Source organism: Chiloscyllium punctatum, chromosome 12 (genome assembly GCF_047496795.1).
Source record: "Chiloscyllium punctatum isolate Juve2018m chromosome 12, sChiPun1.3, whole genome shotgun sequence".
NCBI classification, from domain to species: Eukaryota; Metazoa; Chordata; class Chondrichthyes; order Orectolobiformes; family Hemiscylliidae; genus Chiloscyllium; species Chiloscyllium punctatum.
In genome coordinates this window covers 26,903,647-26,921,298 of record NC_092750.1, presented here as the reverse complement: position 1 = coordinate 26,921,298, position 17,652 = coordinate 26,903,647, and the positions used below count along the sequence as shown (strand labels likewise).

At 38.4% G+C, this 17,652-nt stretch overlaps 1 protein-coding gene across 3 annotated transcripts in view; it reads left to right on the top strand.

Moving 5' to 3' along the window:
- The window catches only part of vgll4b (vestigial-like family member 4b), a 110,661-nt gene that overhangs the window by 62,971 nt on the left and 30,038 nt on the right, over nucleotides 1–17,652 (top strand). For 2 of the 3 annotated variants that reach the window (XM_072582171.1, XM_072582172.1), the window contains one exon: nucleotides 10,771–10,957. In XM_072582171.1, coding sequence (XP_072438272.1) covers nucleotides 10,771–10,957 — 187 coding nt within the window. Of the gene's footprint in view, nucleotides 1–1,715; nucleotides 2,224–10,770; nucleotides 10,958–17,652 lie in introns of those variants that run through there. The other variant, XM_072582170.1, reaches the window with a different exon arrangement.

Sequence of the window (17,652 nt, the reverse complement as noted above, 5' to 3'; positions counted from 1 at the left end):
CAGGCAATTATAATATCCAATAAGAGCAAACATAACCATTCACCCTTGATATTAAATGACATTACTATTGCTGAATCTCCTACTATCAGCATTGTGATGGTTACTATTGACTGGAAGCTGAAGTGACCTAGCCATACAAATATTGACTACAAGGTCAGGTCAGTGGATAGGAATTCTGCAACAAACAAACTCCCCTCCTGGCTCCCTAATGCCTATCAACACCCACAAGGCTCAGGTAAGGGTGTAATGGAATATTCTCCATTTGCCTGGATGGGTACTCTTCAACAATACTCAATAAATATCTCAGCAGTGACCAATGCTCATACTGTTTCTTCAGAGTGGTCAGTGATCCAATTCGCCAGTAATTCTCAGGTGGGATGCCCACTTGGTCTGTTTCTCAGCTAGTCACTAGATAAACTTTGTGAGTAACTTGGGGTAATCTAATTTATTTATTTACAAAACAAAATGTACTAAGGATTTAAGCTTGAACCCAAGAAATGTGAAACTTGAAAGGATGTGTGTGCACCTCCTAATCATAATTTGGGAACTTCACACTCAAATCACATTACTTTGAATCAACACAAAGTCAAATCTGCTTTGCAGTGGTAAATGCTAATATGTTGGTAATTCTTTTCAACAATGTCTGATAAACATCCTGATCCAACAGCTCCCTGTATAAGTGCCAGGAGGTGCCACACTATTCTGGGCAGGACCTTGTTACTTATTATTAAAAGGCTCCATATGTTGGAACATGTATTGGGAGTTTGTATTTTAACTTTTTATAAAACTGGCTCAATAGATGTTATTTAATTCTGTTCCGTATCTGTAAAGATATAGTGACATTGCATCAATATAATCAGCATTTTAAAAGCTACTCATGGCAAAACTTTCTACCATTATTCAAATGACAATACAAGATCACTTGACATTGTGGTTTTTGAATGCTGACCTGATTGCACAGCAGTATGCTATCACATGCCACCGGTATTTCCAATAGAGAAATAAAATGTGAATAGTTCATAAGACAAACTAGAACTGTGCTCCAGTAGCTTTATGTTGATTGTTTGAGCAAGTTAAAGTTTTGTAGTTGGCCACTAGATACACTTAAGCGGTAATAGGGCTCATTGTCACAGATGAATAACTTGCAATTCACTCAGTTACACCTCAAGGATGAATTACTGACAAGAGGCCAGTTTCTTGGTTTTCCAATTGAATGGTTACATAATGGTTTTACAGATATTAGAAGGCAATTGTGAATCTGACCTCTCGGTGTGGTTGTGGGGAAAACTAGAGGAAGGTGGAGATACAACAAATACTAGGAGGAAAAAAACCTACAGTATGAGATGCTGGATATACTACAATATAAAATGCTGGATCAAAATTGTGCCTGCCTGTCTGTAACCCTAAACATCTCGAAATGGGTGTAAGTACCTTGTGCAGTCCTATAACAACATTTTGCAATGCTGTTGTTACTTGCAAACTATTAATGGTTCCAAGATTTAAAATCGTGTACAAAATGTGTGCACTTTCTGCTCGCTGTGTGTGTGTATTCTGCGAACAGTAAGTCTCTGTGTGTAGTCATTTTTGCAGAGCCAGCAATGTTTGCTGTCACAGAGAGGCAGCTCTGCCTCTGCCCCCTTCTTCACTCTCTCCCTCCTCCAGCAGTTGGTGCATTTGGAGTCTGATCGTGTGCAGGAAAAATCCGTGACATTTGAGGCGCTGGAAGGATTTAGTGAGCATGCTCACTGGCCTGCCCGCTCAGATAGAGGAAGCTAGTTTACATACGAGTCATACCAAGCATAGCCTGCATGTCTGTGCAGTTAACTTGCAGCGGGCTGTGAGGAGAGCTGGCGCGTTTCGTCTCTGTCACTAATTGAGTTTTCTAACGATGAAGAGCCCAGTTTTAAAAGTTTCTGGCCTGTGAGGATAAAACTTTTAAAAATCTGTGGGCACAAATAAAACCTTTTTTGCCACATTCAGCAAGTTTTTTTGTGTTTTTTTTTAAAAAGTTATCTTTTATTTTGGATCTGAAAGGCTGGGGCCTTTCAACTTTGGAGGGATAGAGGAGGGAGAGAGAAAGCAGCTATTCTGAAGCGCGCTGTCTGGTTAAGCAAACAGCTGGCCTTTTTGCTACCCAGTAAATGCTACTAAAGAAAATGGACCTGCTGAACTATCAGTACTTGGACAAGATGAGCAACAATATTGGCATCCTTTGCTTTGAAGGTAAGTCTCCAATGTATTTGTATTCGAGGATTGCAACAAAATAAACAGTGGGTTGGGTGCATTTTTTTTCTCTCATTTATAGAGTGTCACTTTGTTGCCATGCTTTCCCTTTTTAGAAAGAAACAAAATGTTTAGATCTGTTGCTTTTAATAATGTCTATCAGTTTCTCTTCAACTTTGCTGTCATTTTTTTTCCCGGTTCGTCATCCTTTGTTAGTGGAATAGCTGTGTTCGATGTCTGCCCAAGGCACCGGGACTACAGCGCGCTAACAAAGGCAATTTGCTGTCTGTCTGAGGAGCCATGTTGTACTTGCACAGTCTGACTCTTTGTTTAGCTTATCATTTCCTGTGTAGTTCTGAGAAAGTTCTGACATTGAAGGATGTACACTTCTCCCAAATGCTGGAAGAAACGATGGCTGAACCAAAAAACAACCTCCTTATGTTTCCAAAGATTTTACACACAATAATTTGTTGTAGTGTTGAAATTTCAGTGATAATCAATCCTTTTGGGGCTGCCTATATTGTTAAACCACATAATAAGGAATGGTAATAGCTTGATTTTAGATTCTAAAAGCATTAGGGTTATAAAGTTGTTTGGCACAATAATCTCATAAACCGCATTTGGTACAGTAATGTCTATTCTTGTGACTAAATTAATTCAAGCTGCATATTTTTGGATTTCATTCAGTAAAAGTGTAATAGTTAATTGCAAGAGAGTGTCTCTATCTGACCTGTTGATTTTGACAAGGTTGCAAACTTGGGAGCAATTTTGGGTTTGTTTGTTAGTTTTATTAGCTTCAAATTTTAAAAGTGAATCTGTCAATTAGTTACAACTGTAACCGTCTGAATATAAGTAAAAGTTTAAGCCTAGAGCAGAATTCCTATTTTAAATGATTAACTTGCAAATGGGATTTCTTTTCAACAAAATCGACGGGAAGCTTGTTTTTATTCCTGTTTAGTTTTTCCATTTAGCTGGCCATTCAAGAAGGAACGTGGGTGAAATAAAACACTGAAGGGAGACAAAGGATTTATGTTTTTCTAAAGTAATTTTGTTACAGTTTTCTTTTATAACTTTGCTAGTTTTTTGAATTTTTTTCCTACATTTATGCTAATATTTTATTCAAAAATATTTGATCGAAAATTTTGGGGATTTCCACAAATGACACAATGCACCCAGAGTTTGCCAATCTTAATCATTTTAAAAACCTGGAAAATGCATTATAAGTAAGTAAAGTATATAGATTAGAAATGATTTTCCAGAATTCATTTGGTATCAATAAAGTTAGAAAATTTCGTCTATCCAATTTTGTTTCAATGAGATTCAACATATGATGGAAATTAAGTATGGTTCAGCCTATTTTAATGGTTATTATTTATTTCTTTGTTGAATTTGACAGTTCTATTCTGGTTTGCACCAAATTTAGACATGCATGAAATTAGTGGAACATCAGTTAACCACATCTGTTTTCCAATTTTCAGCTCCTTGGGCATATTAATTCAGTTTGAAATCATTAAGAGTTTTAATACAGTTCCAGTGATGCCAAACAAATTGCAGTTTGGCAAACTTGCTGTTGCAGACTCCTGGGAACTCTGACTGTATGTTTGAATAGAGATCAAAGACCAAAGCAAACTTTTAATGGTGGGAATCAGGCAGTCATAGTGCACAGATTTTATTCTTAATCTTTTTATGAAGTTTCAGAATGTGTGGTTACACTTTTGCTTTTCTCTTTTCTAATTGCCTCTGTGTTAGCAGCTGTTGTGACCTGGAAACAATCCTGTTCAGCAAACAGTAATTCAGCAACATTAATGGCAATGCTTGAGGTCACTGATTTGGTCCACACATAATTGGCATAAAAAACTGTCATGTGTTAGCTTCTTTCTGCTCTCAATCTTCTCTTTTTTTTAAAAGAAGGAAGATTCTACATTGGTGACATTGTACAGTATTTAGATTATTAATTACATTTACAAATTTATTTATTTTTTCAAAATGGGAAAAGTGATTTTTAAATATCCTTTATCAGTTACTGCATCCATTTCTGCTCCCAAGCTCCTTCAATGCAAAACAAGTTTTATCTGGAGCTTTGTGCTTGGGAACATTTATGATCGTGAGAGCATTATCTAATTTGTTCATAGTTCAGTTTGAATATATTACTGTATTATCAATGTAAATTTCATTATAATCGGTGACTTGCAGACGAACAATGATGAAACATAATTACTAAATTAATTTACCCTGTCAATTATTGAAATGCTTTATTATTATGTGCACCAATTCAAATAACTTCTTACAATAAGACTTTGAATTGAATACTAACCTCTGTCTATAATTTCTAGCTCTCAGTTGAAGGTAAAAAGGACATATCATTGTATAATATTCAGGTTGTTAAAATGTTTTTGCTTACAATAGTTGGTTGGAGCTTTAACTATTAAGCATTACTAAAAGGTAAATAAGTATGGGGCATTGCAAAATTTGAAATGAATTTTTGTTAACTTTGAGTTTTTAAAATCAAAAATGGATGATTCTCAAAAATGTAAGCTGAGAGAATTGCAACTGAGTTGAAGTTCTGTGAATTTTGATTGGTGCCTGTTTTTATCCCTGATTCAGTGTGATCTATACACTAAGGATGCAGACATTCAGTAGTCCATTACAAAAGCTGAGACAGCAGCACTGGGGTGAAAAGGCTATGTAGCAGAACCATTCTGTACCAGCTGCCTGATCTGCTGCAACGTGTCAAATGACAGACACTTGATACTCAGTGAATTTTGAGCTTCAACATCTGCATCTTATTTTTTTTGTGAAAATTATGTTCATTGAGCTCATTGAATCTAGTAAAAATGGTTCAAGCATAGTGTGTACAGTAGTAGAATTGTTTAACTTGCTGTTAATTATATTCTGGAAAATAATGCAAAGATGTCATTCTCTGTGGTGGGGCTAGTATCCCTTGCTAATGATTTTCATTTGTTTAGTTTGAGTGTCCAGATGGCTAAGACAACAGGAGGTGTCCTTTTGTGATATATGCTCCTTCTGTATCCCTCTCCTTGGCCTTGAACTGCAGTTACTAGGATGTAGAAACCAAACAATAAACACAGAATTTTAGCAGCTGACCTTTTGGGTATTTCCTGAACTTGGAACAGAACTAGAGCTCAAATGGTGGCTCTTTGAGCAGTAGAATAATTAATCCTTTATCAATAGAATAACTGATTAGCTTAAGTGAAAGTGGTTCTCCTGATTTATGTCAGCATTTCACTTCAAGTAGTTTTTCGAAAACGTATTTCAGAATCCTTGTATGATGACAAGCAAAAAGTAGTTGGCAAGGAAAAGCATACTGACTATTCCAGAGTTGCTGGAAAGGAGTAAGATAGACTCCCTTTTAAGATGAAGGATAGCCAAAAGTATGGAGAAACAGCTGTGACTAGAAGCCTGGTAAGTATTATAATACAGTAAACAATTTTATTTTGGAAATCAAAATTCCCTTTTTAATTTCACATTCTGAAATCCCACATTCAGAAATCAACATTCTGTTGAGATGCAAATAGCATTGTGTCCAGCCTATTGTCATTTCCAGCTTGTATTGAAAAGTTGTTCACAGTTGCTGAACAGGGATCCTGAACACTGGCACAACATTTAACTATCCTACCTGGTGATGGCTTGGATTTGTGCTGAGAAATTGCTTATTTTGGGAAAAGGTTAAACAAAGTTGACAATTGAGTTTCACATTGTCAGAATTTAGCAATTTTCTTTCTTCTGATGGGCCAAGAGCCGTCTTTTAGTTTGTCTTGATGGCAGTTATTTTCGAATGTCAGTTCTAAGTTAGGGCTTCAGGTTTGAATCTGAGGTAATAATCCAGGTCATTTGAATGCCTGATCAAGCTAACTGAAACATAGACATTTGTCAAGTTATATTAATGTTTATGTGGGGTTGATGTGTAAAGTGGTAAAATTAATGTCTGCTGGCTATCTGACCAATATTTAGCAACAACTAAAATAGTTTATCTGATCATCTATTTAATTGTGTGATCGATGGAACCTTATGCATAAACTGGCTGACATAGTTTCTACATTATAGCAGTGTTTGCACTTCAAACGTGCCTCATAAGATATAAAGAACTTTAGGTTGTCCTCGGAGGTTGTGAACAACACCTGTATAAAGGCAGGATTTTTTTTTTTACACTTCATGGTTTTTAATACATGGTTCTGTAAAACAAAATTAATATTTGTGTAAGCCAGTGTTTGATCTGATAATACTTTAAGCACTTTATTTTGTTCCTTTCTCCTGCACACTATTTTGGCGGGAAGCAAAGTCCACTTAAACCAGAATGATCCTGTCTTGTAAAACCTGATCTTCAACTTTATGCAAACTGACTTGACATCTTTATGTTCACTGCTTCATCTCCCTGCAAAGGGATAAAAGAAGAGGTCATTTTCAGTGCTATTGTCAGTGATCTGAACATTGTTTTTCAGTTCCAACAAACCTGGAACAGATTTAAATGGAGGCAAGGCAGAAATGAAAAGACTAGTAGTGGAAACAACAGTGAGCTTTGTTAAACTACAACTGAAATTAAGACAGAAAAATTGCTTGTGCATAAGCCTGTGGAATTTCCATCTGTTTTGCATGCGAACAATTTCTCATTATATTTTGATTTGAGACCAAATGCAGATATTACACTGTTGTTTGGCAGCTAAACCAGGATTCACAGTTTAAGTGTGCTTTCTTATCAAACAACTGGTTGGAAATGTGATCAAACTCCAGTTCAGCAGCCTTTTTCCATAATTGTGACAAGAAAATTGAAGTAGCCAGATGGTCAACCTAAGATTGACCACTAAGCAGCACAAAAATGGCAATGATGAAAGCAAATTGTGCTGAAGTGTATGAGAGCGTGAATCAAAAATATTAATTGTATATGCAATATTTGTGTATGAATAATTCTTAACTGAGTTTTTTTTATACATTTCTCATTATTTTGACGATTTCCATTTTTTGAACAACTCTGCAACAAGGGCTTCTTGTATTTGCTTTTGAGTATACAACAATTCTAACTGAGCTTGAATTTGCAATTTAATGTATACTTTGCAGTCAAATAAAATTATTGACCTTAACTCCACTAGTTAATGAACATTTAATTCTTATTCCTTTCATTTGGTTTTGAAAACGAATAGCTTTTTTTTAAAAAAAGCATCCAGAGACTCACTTTTTAAGAGGTAGTTGATTGGTGACTGGTACCCACATGGAAAAATGTGTCAGGATATAAAATTTTGCAGTTGTGGATATACATAGTTATTCTATAAATCCTGTGCACATCTTCAGTTAAAATGGGGTACAAGTATTCACCATGGTGTGTGTCAGTCTTGTGCATACATTGCTTCTGGCCAGATCCCTGGACATACTACTCGTAGGACATCTGGTATGCTTTGCAGCTAGATTTTCCATTCCTCGCTGTGGTATTATTTTGCAGACTATCACAGTAACTGTGGTCTGTTCAGATTAACACTCAAGCAACTGAATGAGAACGCTGACAGTTCCTTCTTCTCCTCACCCACTCAATGCTCAGCTGGGGAAAAGAAAAAGAGCAAAGGGAAAAATATTAGCTGCAAATAAGAATGTGTGAACTACAGTCTGTATTAATGATGGAATTCTGATTCAAAAATTATAAACTAGTGTAATGCGCAAAATAATTTGTTAATGGAAAAAGCTGAATGGACAGAAAGCTGTTGTGGACTTTACAACAATCCTTTGCATTTGGAGATGTGTATTTTGCTATGTACGGTCATAGTGGAAGGTTAAACTTGCATTGGGTCTAGAATTTGTCAAATCAATTGTAGCTGCAATAGATGCATTATAAATGCATGTTTTTATTTGCAAGCACGACTGCTGATCTTTGAATGCAGTGATGTCAACCTGTAGCCCTACTGCCACATGTGGCAAGTATATTGTTGAAGTCTGAATTGTACTTACTTATTTTGTTTTGATCTTATAAGCTGGAGTGATTTTTTTAAAAAGTGATGTTGCTTCATTAGTTGGATAACTCGTGAGTCAAAACATTTTGGATTTCTAATGTTTGACTATTAATGTAGAAACTGGTAGCCACCCTTTCAGGTGCTGTGATGCTCAAGAAGTCTATATTTTGCGCAATTCTCTGCTGATTTATTGAATATTACTAAAGTAAAAGCTATTTATTCCCATATTGTATATTCCCCTTCTGAAATTTTATCCTCCTTTTGTGCCTTAACCAATTTTTTACATCACTTTTTGGGATTAATCATAATTCTCACAAATACTTAATTTCATGTGAATAAGACATAAAATCAAAAATTAGGCCATTTGGCCTATTGAATCTGCTTTGCCATTCAATCATGGCTGATGGGTTTCTCAACCTCATTTTCCTGCTTTTTCCCCAAAACCTTTGATCCCCCATGGCAATCAAGAACTTATCCATCTCGGTTTTAAATGTACTCAATGACTACCCTCCATAGCCTTCTGTGGCAATGAATTCCTCAGGTTCACCACACTTTGGCTGAAGATATTTCTCCTTTATCTCCATTCTAAATGGTTTTCCCATTACTCTTAAGGCTGTGCCCTTTGTACCTCCTCTCCCTACCAGTGGAAACATCTTCCCAACTTCCAATCTATCCAGGCCATTCAGTATTTTGTAAGTTTCAATCATATCCTCCTCATTCTTTTAAACTCCATTGAGTAAAGACCGAGAGTCCTCTAATCTTCTTCGTATATTAATCCTTTCATTCCTGGGATCGTTCTCGTGAACTTTCTCTGGACCTACTCCAGGTTCAGTATATTCTTTGTGAGGTATGGGGCTTAAAATTGCTCACAATATTCTAAATGTGGTCTGACCAGATATTTATAAAACCTCAGAATTATATCCCTGTTTTTGTATTCTCATCCTCTCAAGATGAATGACAACATTGTATTTGCCTTCCTAATAACTGACTAAACCTATAAGTCTATCTTAAGAGAATCCTGGAGCAGGTTTTCCAAGTACCTTTCTAAGTTTTCTCCCAATTTAGAAATTAGTGCATGCCTCTTCTTCCTACCAAAATGCATGAAATCACAATTTCCCACGTTGTATTTCATCTGTCATTTCTTTGCCCATACTCCTCACCTGTCTAAATCTGTCTGCAGCCTCCCCGCCTTCTTAATATTACCTGCCCCTCCACCTACCTTTTGTATCATCTGCAGACTTAGGCAGAATGCCCTCATTTCCTTCATCCAGATCGTTAACGTAATAAAGTGAAAGGTTGTGGTCCCAACATTGACCCTTGTGGAACACCACTAGTCACTGGCTTCCATCCTGAGAAAGACCCTTTTTTATCCACACTGTCTGCCTTCTGCCAAGGTTCTATCCATGCGAGTACGTTGCCTGTAACACCATGGGTCCTTATCCTACTCCATAACCTCTATAACTTGGTCAGACATACGTTGGGAGATGTTATACAAAGTTTCAGTAAGTCCTATTTCATGTTCATTTAATGCTCTGTCTGGCACATTTTTATTTTTGTAGCTTTTTCACATCTGTTGGCAGGGGGAGAGCTTCCTTCCTGGGGAACAAAAGTAACTTGGCAAACATCAGGTTAAAATTCCATGGGGAGGAGGGGTGGAAATTCTATACATAGCTGTTCAGCTGGGCAAGGGAATACATGTAATTGAATTTTGCTGCCTCAAATGAATAAGCAGTCAGGAAGGAAAAATTGGAAATGCATCAAAATGCGGCCTGGTAATGAAGCTATGACTTGTAAGAAGTCACATGCATATCCTGCATGTGGAATGTGTAGTATCTGGTTCGAGAGACAAAAACTAAATTAAATGTATTCAAACTGCTGCTGAACTTTTTTTCAGAAAAGTCTAGGTTTATCGGACTGTTTCTTGCCAAAGTTATGATGTCATCTTGGTTGCTATGGAGTGTGGTTAGACTGGAGGAGACAACCCAGTCAGTAAAATAGGACATTTGTTTGGTGAACTGCACTGTGGTTTCCCTTCACTGAATGCAATGGGGAAAACTATCAACAATAAATCTCTTGAATGTTCAGCACGTCTTTTATTTTTCTGTTTTTTTTTGTACTTTGAGGAAGAGGTGTGGGCCCTGTAGCAAAATTGGGTGCATGCACTTATTTTTCCCATGTAGGCAGGGTGTGAGAGTCTGTTTTGGAGTTTGGTTTTTATGCCTACGTATATATACTGTAGAACATTAACAGTGTCCAATAATCTCGTAAAGTTTAGTTTGGCAAGCTGCTTTTTCCTCTGCCACAGCCCTTACTGTGCGGAAAGAAAAACAAAATTTCCCACAGCAGTACTGAGTTATATTTCTCATTGCAATAGAGCAATTAGCAAATTTTATGCAAACTGTAGTATTTTTGTCCATTTGTGGTACATTTCAGAGTGCGACTTCTAAGCTGTTCATTGACATGTAGTCTGCATTTTTGAAGTCTTTAATATGCAAGTATATTTAACTCTTTGCAGACCTAGATTGTAGTTGCAACCTGCTGTTGGAAGGATGGTGTTCGAGAAGATTAATTTTTTAAAATATTTAATCCATAGGTGAAGCTGCACTTAGGAGTGACGGTAGGATGCAGTCAATCCCAGTGTCCTCTTCACTCACCAACCACCGCACAGGGCCTCCACCCATCAGCCCCAACAAGAGGAAGTTCAGCGGGGACCAGGGAGGAGAGGAGATGGAAAGCGAGAGTGAACATGCCTCTAAAACAAGCAGGTTATACGTTCAAGTGTAAGTATTTCTTGATTAGAAACATTCCGTGTGCTGGAAACTGAATTGTTGGGTTACACTAACTTTCAAAAGATGGAACTGATTGGAGCGGACTAAACAATCTCAATGTAGAACAAATTCAGTCACTATTAGTCTCCGTGTTTTTACTAAAGCTTATCATTGAAGCTTCATTATCTGTGTGCACTTATGTTAGGTTCTTCATACTTTGCTGAGCAAAAATTTGCAAAGCAGCATAGATCTAAAAAAAATCTCGTTGCTAAATAGTAGACTTGCCCAATTACTGTCTGTACATAAACTGCTGTCCATCATGCTTAAGCCAAAAAGAGTCCATATATTCAGACTCTAGATTTGTCCAGATTTTCTTTTTTTTCCTCTTCCAGTTTAAAAAACAGAATTGCATGGCAATTTTTTGTATTGAAGGAGATGGTAGAAGGATATGAAATATGTTATCCTCAGAAAAGCAAGTATATACAAAAATAGTTGTGAAGGTCCGAAGGAAAATAAACCACAATGCAATGGTGACTAAAGAGATTTCCTTAATTTTATGTAAGTGTTAATGTCTGTCACACTTTGTTCCAGTTGGTAATATAACTTTACACTCACCATTACTCTTTCCTCAACCTGTCCTAGATTTGCATTATACCCCTGCTGTAAAACTTAATCCCTACCTCCCCAGGCCAGTCACATGACATTACTTTATGGATGCTCAATTCCTTTTCTTTCGGTTTTGTACAACAGAGGATTTCCCTTCTGATTTTATCAATCTGAAGTATTGTGATCTGTAACACACAGTGTACGGTTCTCTTTAGTGTCATCCGACTTGTGCTCTGCTGCTGCCACTGCACTCTATTCACCTTTTGTAGCTTTAGTAAACTCTGCTGTAGCCCAGGAATGGGTTCTGGCAATTCATCTCGCTGACTTTAACAGCTCATCCCCAACCCTTCAGTCACTATTCGATGGGAAGGTGAGCAGAAATACCATGAAAACAACATCACTGCTCTTTTTCCCTCTTATGCTGTCTCTTGTGTGCGCTCCCTCCCTCCCCGCTCCCTCTCTCTGACCTATCTTACCCCACCACCTCACATTTTCCTCCTCACACTTCCCCTCCAATTCTCTCACTGCCTCTCTCTTCTCTACATTAGAATGTGAATAAATTAGATTTTGTGTACCTAGTACAACTACTACCACCAGAATAAGTGGTTCAAAAAGAAACGTTTGTTGTACTCAAGTTGCAAATTATTAGTATCTGAGAACTTGACCCAACAAACTGGAGGAAACTGGTGTTGTTTTTCTGTTCTTGAGCTGTGTCAGAATGTAGCATTCGGCTAGCCAATGAATGGAATTTTCCACACGTGGTTTTATATGCTGCATTTTGCAGAGGAACAAAAGCATTCAGTTTAATCCTTTCAAGAATTATGCAACAAGAGCTAATTTTTATATTTGTTTTCTGATTTTATTTGATCTGACCTCCACAACTTCCCTAGTTCCAGTTGCTCGCTCATCCTGGCCTTTTCTGCATGAATCCAGCAATTAATGGCAATTTGCCAGTGTCTCCATTATCCCTGCATTTATTTATCTGAGAGCGTTTCCACCCTGGGGTAGACCAGGGACATATACAGGAGCAATTATATCCTTTTGTGATCCTAAATAATTTCATTTGGTTAAAATGTTAATAAAACCTTTTGTTCTCATGTAAGCTCAATGGACTTGCAGCAGTGGCTCTGTGGTGATTAATGCTGCAAGCACAGCATTATTTCATTACAACATTCAAGCAGAAATAATATTAGTTGAATCTCTGATCTGTGTTGAGTTTGTCCATCTAAGTTTGATTGCTCAATTTGTGTTAGTACATAGGAGCTAAATGAGGGGAAAATCAACTTCTGTTCCTACTCCAGATCAGCACACCGGATTCCCGGTCATATTTGTAGATAGTATCTGTGATGTGATGGCCCTGACAAATACCAAGCCAAATAATGGCTGCTGCATACAGTATGAGCCCCACCTCTGAAGCATAAAAAGTGAAGACTTCGTAGGAGAATAAAATGAACTGCACTTGGAAAAATAAGTTTAGCCTTTACTTATGTTGCTTTCACCATGTTTAGATTTTACTTAATTTGCAGATTGTAAAAGTACCAATGTTCCTTTGTAATAACGGTAAGATAGTTCGAAACTTGTGTTGCAAACAATCACATGAAGGCAGATGTTTGTTCCTGAACAACGCTATTCACTAAGCTAACTGTTTTTGCCAAATCATAATTAATAGTGAAGCAATAGCAGATTTGTTTTTAGAAGTGCAACAGCTAAAATCATTCAACTTACTTAATGGGAAATTTACAAATTTTCAATACCACAGTCAATTTCTTCTAAGTCTGAGAATTTTCCACATACCTTGTACACTTTATTGCTGCTTCCATTAACATTCAAACAAATTGAAGTTCTGTATGTTGAATGCCTCTTTTAAGCTTTCCCAATAGTTCAGCTGATGCATGTACAACCCAGTGTGGAATTGAGCCATACAGACCTTGAAGGTCTTGCGATCAATCCCAAATGTACACAGTGTCAGCTGTTATTGAGTTATGTCGTGGTAATGGCATTTAATTGTCCTGGGTTCAATCTCCTTGGTTTAAAGCTGGAATGGAACTTGTTATTTTCAATTGTTTTCTGGCAGGTGTTTGTATGACTGCAGATTGGATTTTTAAAAAAGTCATGCATGTGTGCATTGCTAGTGAGACTAGTATTTACTGTCTAACCTTAATTACCCTGGAGAAAGTGGTGGTGTTGAGCTGCCACCTTGATCCATTGCAGCCCATATAATGGAGCTATACACAGAGAGCTGTGAAGGAGGGTGCTCCAGGATTTTGACACTGCAACATAGTTCCCAGTAAAGATGGAATGTGGCTTGAAGGGGAACTTGGTGGTGGTGTTCCCATCAATCTGGGGCCCTTGTCGTTTTAGATACAGGTCGTGAGTTCTGAAAAGTTCTGCTTAGGGAGCCTTGACATGTGAACACAGTACATCTTGTAAGTAGATCCCATGCTGCCTTGAAGTTGCATCGCCATTCAGAGATTCTACACTTGTTGATCATCCGACGCATTGACTTCCAATTCTGGAAATCAGTGCTGCACATGGACCTCTGGCGTCTGTGCAGTGGCAGAAATGTTTACAGGGAATGTAGGATGGTAGATGCTGCTGCCACTGTGTATTGGTTTATGGATCAAAAGTTGAAAGTGGTGCATGTGGCACTAGTCAAGCAGCTTGCTTTGTCCTGGATGATGAGTGTTTTGAGTGTTGTTGGATTCGCACTTGTCCAGGCAGGGGGAGCGTATTGCACCCCATTCTTGAATGTGTCTTGAGGATTCAGGAGGTAAATTGTTCACTGCAGAATTACCAACCTGTGACCTGTTCTTATAGCCACAGTATTTATATTTCTGGTCTTTTTCTGTTTCTGGTCATTGGTAACCCCAGGATGTTGACAGTGGGTAACGTGACTGTAATGCCACTGAATATCAAGGAAGAGTGGTTGAGTTCTTAAGTTGGACATGAACATCGGCCAGTTCTTGTATGACACAAATGTCACTTGCCAGTTATCAAGCCAACCCAGAAAAACGTGATATTTATGTTTGAACATTCAGCTGCCATCTAGTGGAAGGCATAAAGGCTACTGATGCCATGAAGATATAGCCCAGCCAGAATTAATACCTTTGAGATTGAGGGGGAGAGAAGCACTTTTATTATGGCTATCTGATAAACTTTAACTGAGCAAAAAGAAAGCTGTATGAGTGAAGGTGTTACTGAATGTGATGTGTGGAGTTCCTTTTCTAACTTGCCTCCTAAAGTCCTGAAACGTGAATACAAGGTGAGAGGATTTGCCACCTGATGAAGATACTACTAGTACTCAAATGTTCAATTAATGGATAAGCAAAGTCAGTAGTATGTTGAGGTTGGTTTGCACGAGGGCATTGACAATGGCTTGGTAATGGTCTGCTCCTCCAGTTTTGGGATGCAAAAGAAAATGCCTAAAATGATGGTGAACGGCTAAAACCAATCCAGTACTGCTTATGAAATGATTTGGTGCCTATAGGTGCAACTCTTCTTTATGAAACCGACAATTGCTGAATAGCTTGTGGTGCATAATATCTTTAGAATGGTCGAGCTTTGCCGGTGGCAAATCTACTTCATCAAAGAAGGCAAATTATATGCAAGATGTCGTGTGTTACTGCCATAATCTCTAAGAGAACTGACAGTGCCTCAGTGATAGAAGAAATATAAACAATGTAGATTGCAATCCCAGGAGCTTCTATTAAGATGTGAGCCGCACCATTCAGACAAGGAATGTCCCAGTTCAGTCTGTTACTTTGTACTGATCTCTGGAGAGTGGACACAGGAGACTGTAGGTTCCTCTTCCCTGAGTGAACAAAACATTCTATTTTAAAGTAAAAATTGGCACCCATAGCAGGCAGTGAACCAGATTGGTTTATCGTATGAATTTGCGTCATTATGCTGATTTGTGTCATGCTACATATAACTTTTGAATACAGTGAGCTGTATTTACAAGTCTGTTCGATGAAATCCATATCCAGTGATGGTTTGAGAAATCAAGAAGAGTGTGTTCATCACAGCAATCAGAATGCAGCAACTTTGATTTTGTTTAATCAAGTTGTATTTTTCGGTGAATTTGCAGGCATCTGAGTGTTGTATTACAAGTAGTTTATCAAAGTACCCATTTGAAAACGAAGGTTGTGATTTTAAATGTATACTAAATAGTGAGTCAGTAGTTTGTAATGCAGTCCAAGGATTAAGTGGTTGTAAACAACTCTAGCTCACGGTTTAATACCATGTTTTTTTTTCTGGGGGCAGGATTACCTGTAAAAATACCTTCCTGTTGATTGGCCGAGAGTACATCCAGTCATGACCACTTTCATGTGCATTTTATGCGACCATAGTCGGACCGTTGTCAATGATATAGCACTATGGACTCTAATTAAATTTAGATCTCCAGCCCCTGTAAAATCAATACCAAACTGAACTGTCTAAAAACACCCCAAAGAAAGTTGTTGTTTGCCTTTATAACAGTAAATCCAGCTGTCAGATCTTTGCTTTAATATGTGAACAATGACTGGTGGTCAGTTCCTTTTGGGCTGATACAGCTTGTCTCTTCATACTACATAGATCATCTTGTTTGGAACTGAGAATTCTTGACCAGAGCCAGCACTGTTTGTGATGTTGATTGGTTTGTGTGTCTCTCTTGGCAGGATTCGTGGGGCAAGGGTGTGTGGTGGTGAGATCGGTTGAATGACTTGAAGTCTTTTGTTTAAAGTTGAGAGTCTTATTTTTTGTTATATTTGCATATCTCTGCTGCTTTGAGCCCTTCGATGTGCTGGTTAGTCCTCGCTGTTCACCTACTTGAGCCTGATGGATTGAATTTTACCAGAAAGGAGCAGTGTTGTTTTTTTCAAGTTTCAAAGAAGGTTTCTCCTTGTGAGGTCTAGTGAGCTTTCTCTTGTTGTCATCCAAAATTTGCCTCATTATGTATATATGGTACCCCTATGCTGTCCCACTTGTCTGGTGTTAACTCGATTCTCCCACTGGCCAGAGGCACAAGTACTTGTCACTGCCAGGACATCCCTGGCACTGACCGTGTTTAAAAGCCTATTTTTTAGCCGATTAAGTGCTAGCAGTCTGGAGCTGCCCTGCATGTTTTATAGATTTGCCCCAGACATGACTGGGTTCAGAAAAGATTTATAAGGATGTTGCCAGGGTTGGAGGATTTGAGCTATAAGGAGAGGCTGAACAGGCTGGGGCTGTTTTCCCTGGAGTGTTGGAGGCTGAGGGGTGACGTTATAGAGGTTTACAAAATGAGGGGCATGGATAGGGTAGATAGGCAGTCTTTTCCCTGGGGTCGGGGCGTCCAGAACTAGAGGGCATAGGTTTAGGGTGAGAGGGGAAAGATATTAAAAAAGACCTAAGGGGCAACTTCCTCATTCCGTAAACGAACCACCCTCTGTGTGAGGAAGTGGTGGAGGCTGGTACAATTGCAACACTAAAGAGGCATTTGGATGGTTATATGAAAAGGAAGGGTTTGGAGGGATATGGGCCGGGTGCTGGCAGGTGGGACTAGATTGGGTTGGGATATCTGGTCAGCATAGACTGGTTGGACCTGAGGGTCTGTTTTCATGCTGTACATCTCTATGACTGAGGGGAAATTGGCATTATGATTTATGGACAGGAAACTGGAGGTCCTGGTGGATGAGATGATGCAGAGAAGGGTCATCATCTTTCCCCAGAACTGGCCAAAGAGACCACGGTACTTGTTTCTGTCAACCCTGACCCAGGGGAATGCACAGCTATTGAGTATGAGTTCCACTCTGGCAGGGAAATTTCCATCATCATCTTTAAGCTGTATCACGCTTGCACTATATCTGCAATTGCACCCACCTCTCACAAGGCTCATGCCGTATCACTCTCTCTGTCATATGCAACATCTTTCTTCCCTGACTCTTGCCCACCTAATTTCACCCCAGAACTCCTACCTTTCCCTCACTTGGTCTCTTCCTTTATCTCATTCTAGGAGAAAACAATTCTCAATAGGACAGAGAGAATCGAGACAAGTGGTTGAGTTCCCAACATTCAACTTGACACCACCTACGAGCAGAGAGATCTGGACTGTAACCACCTTGATTGGCAACTAGTTGTGC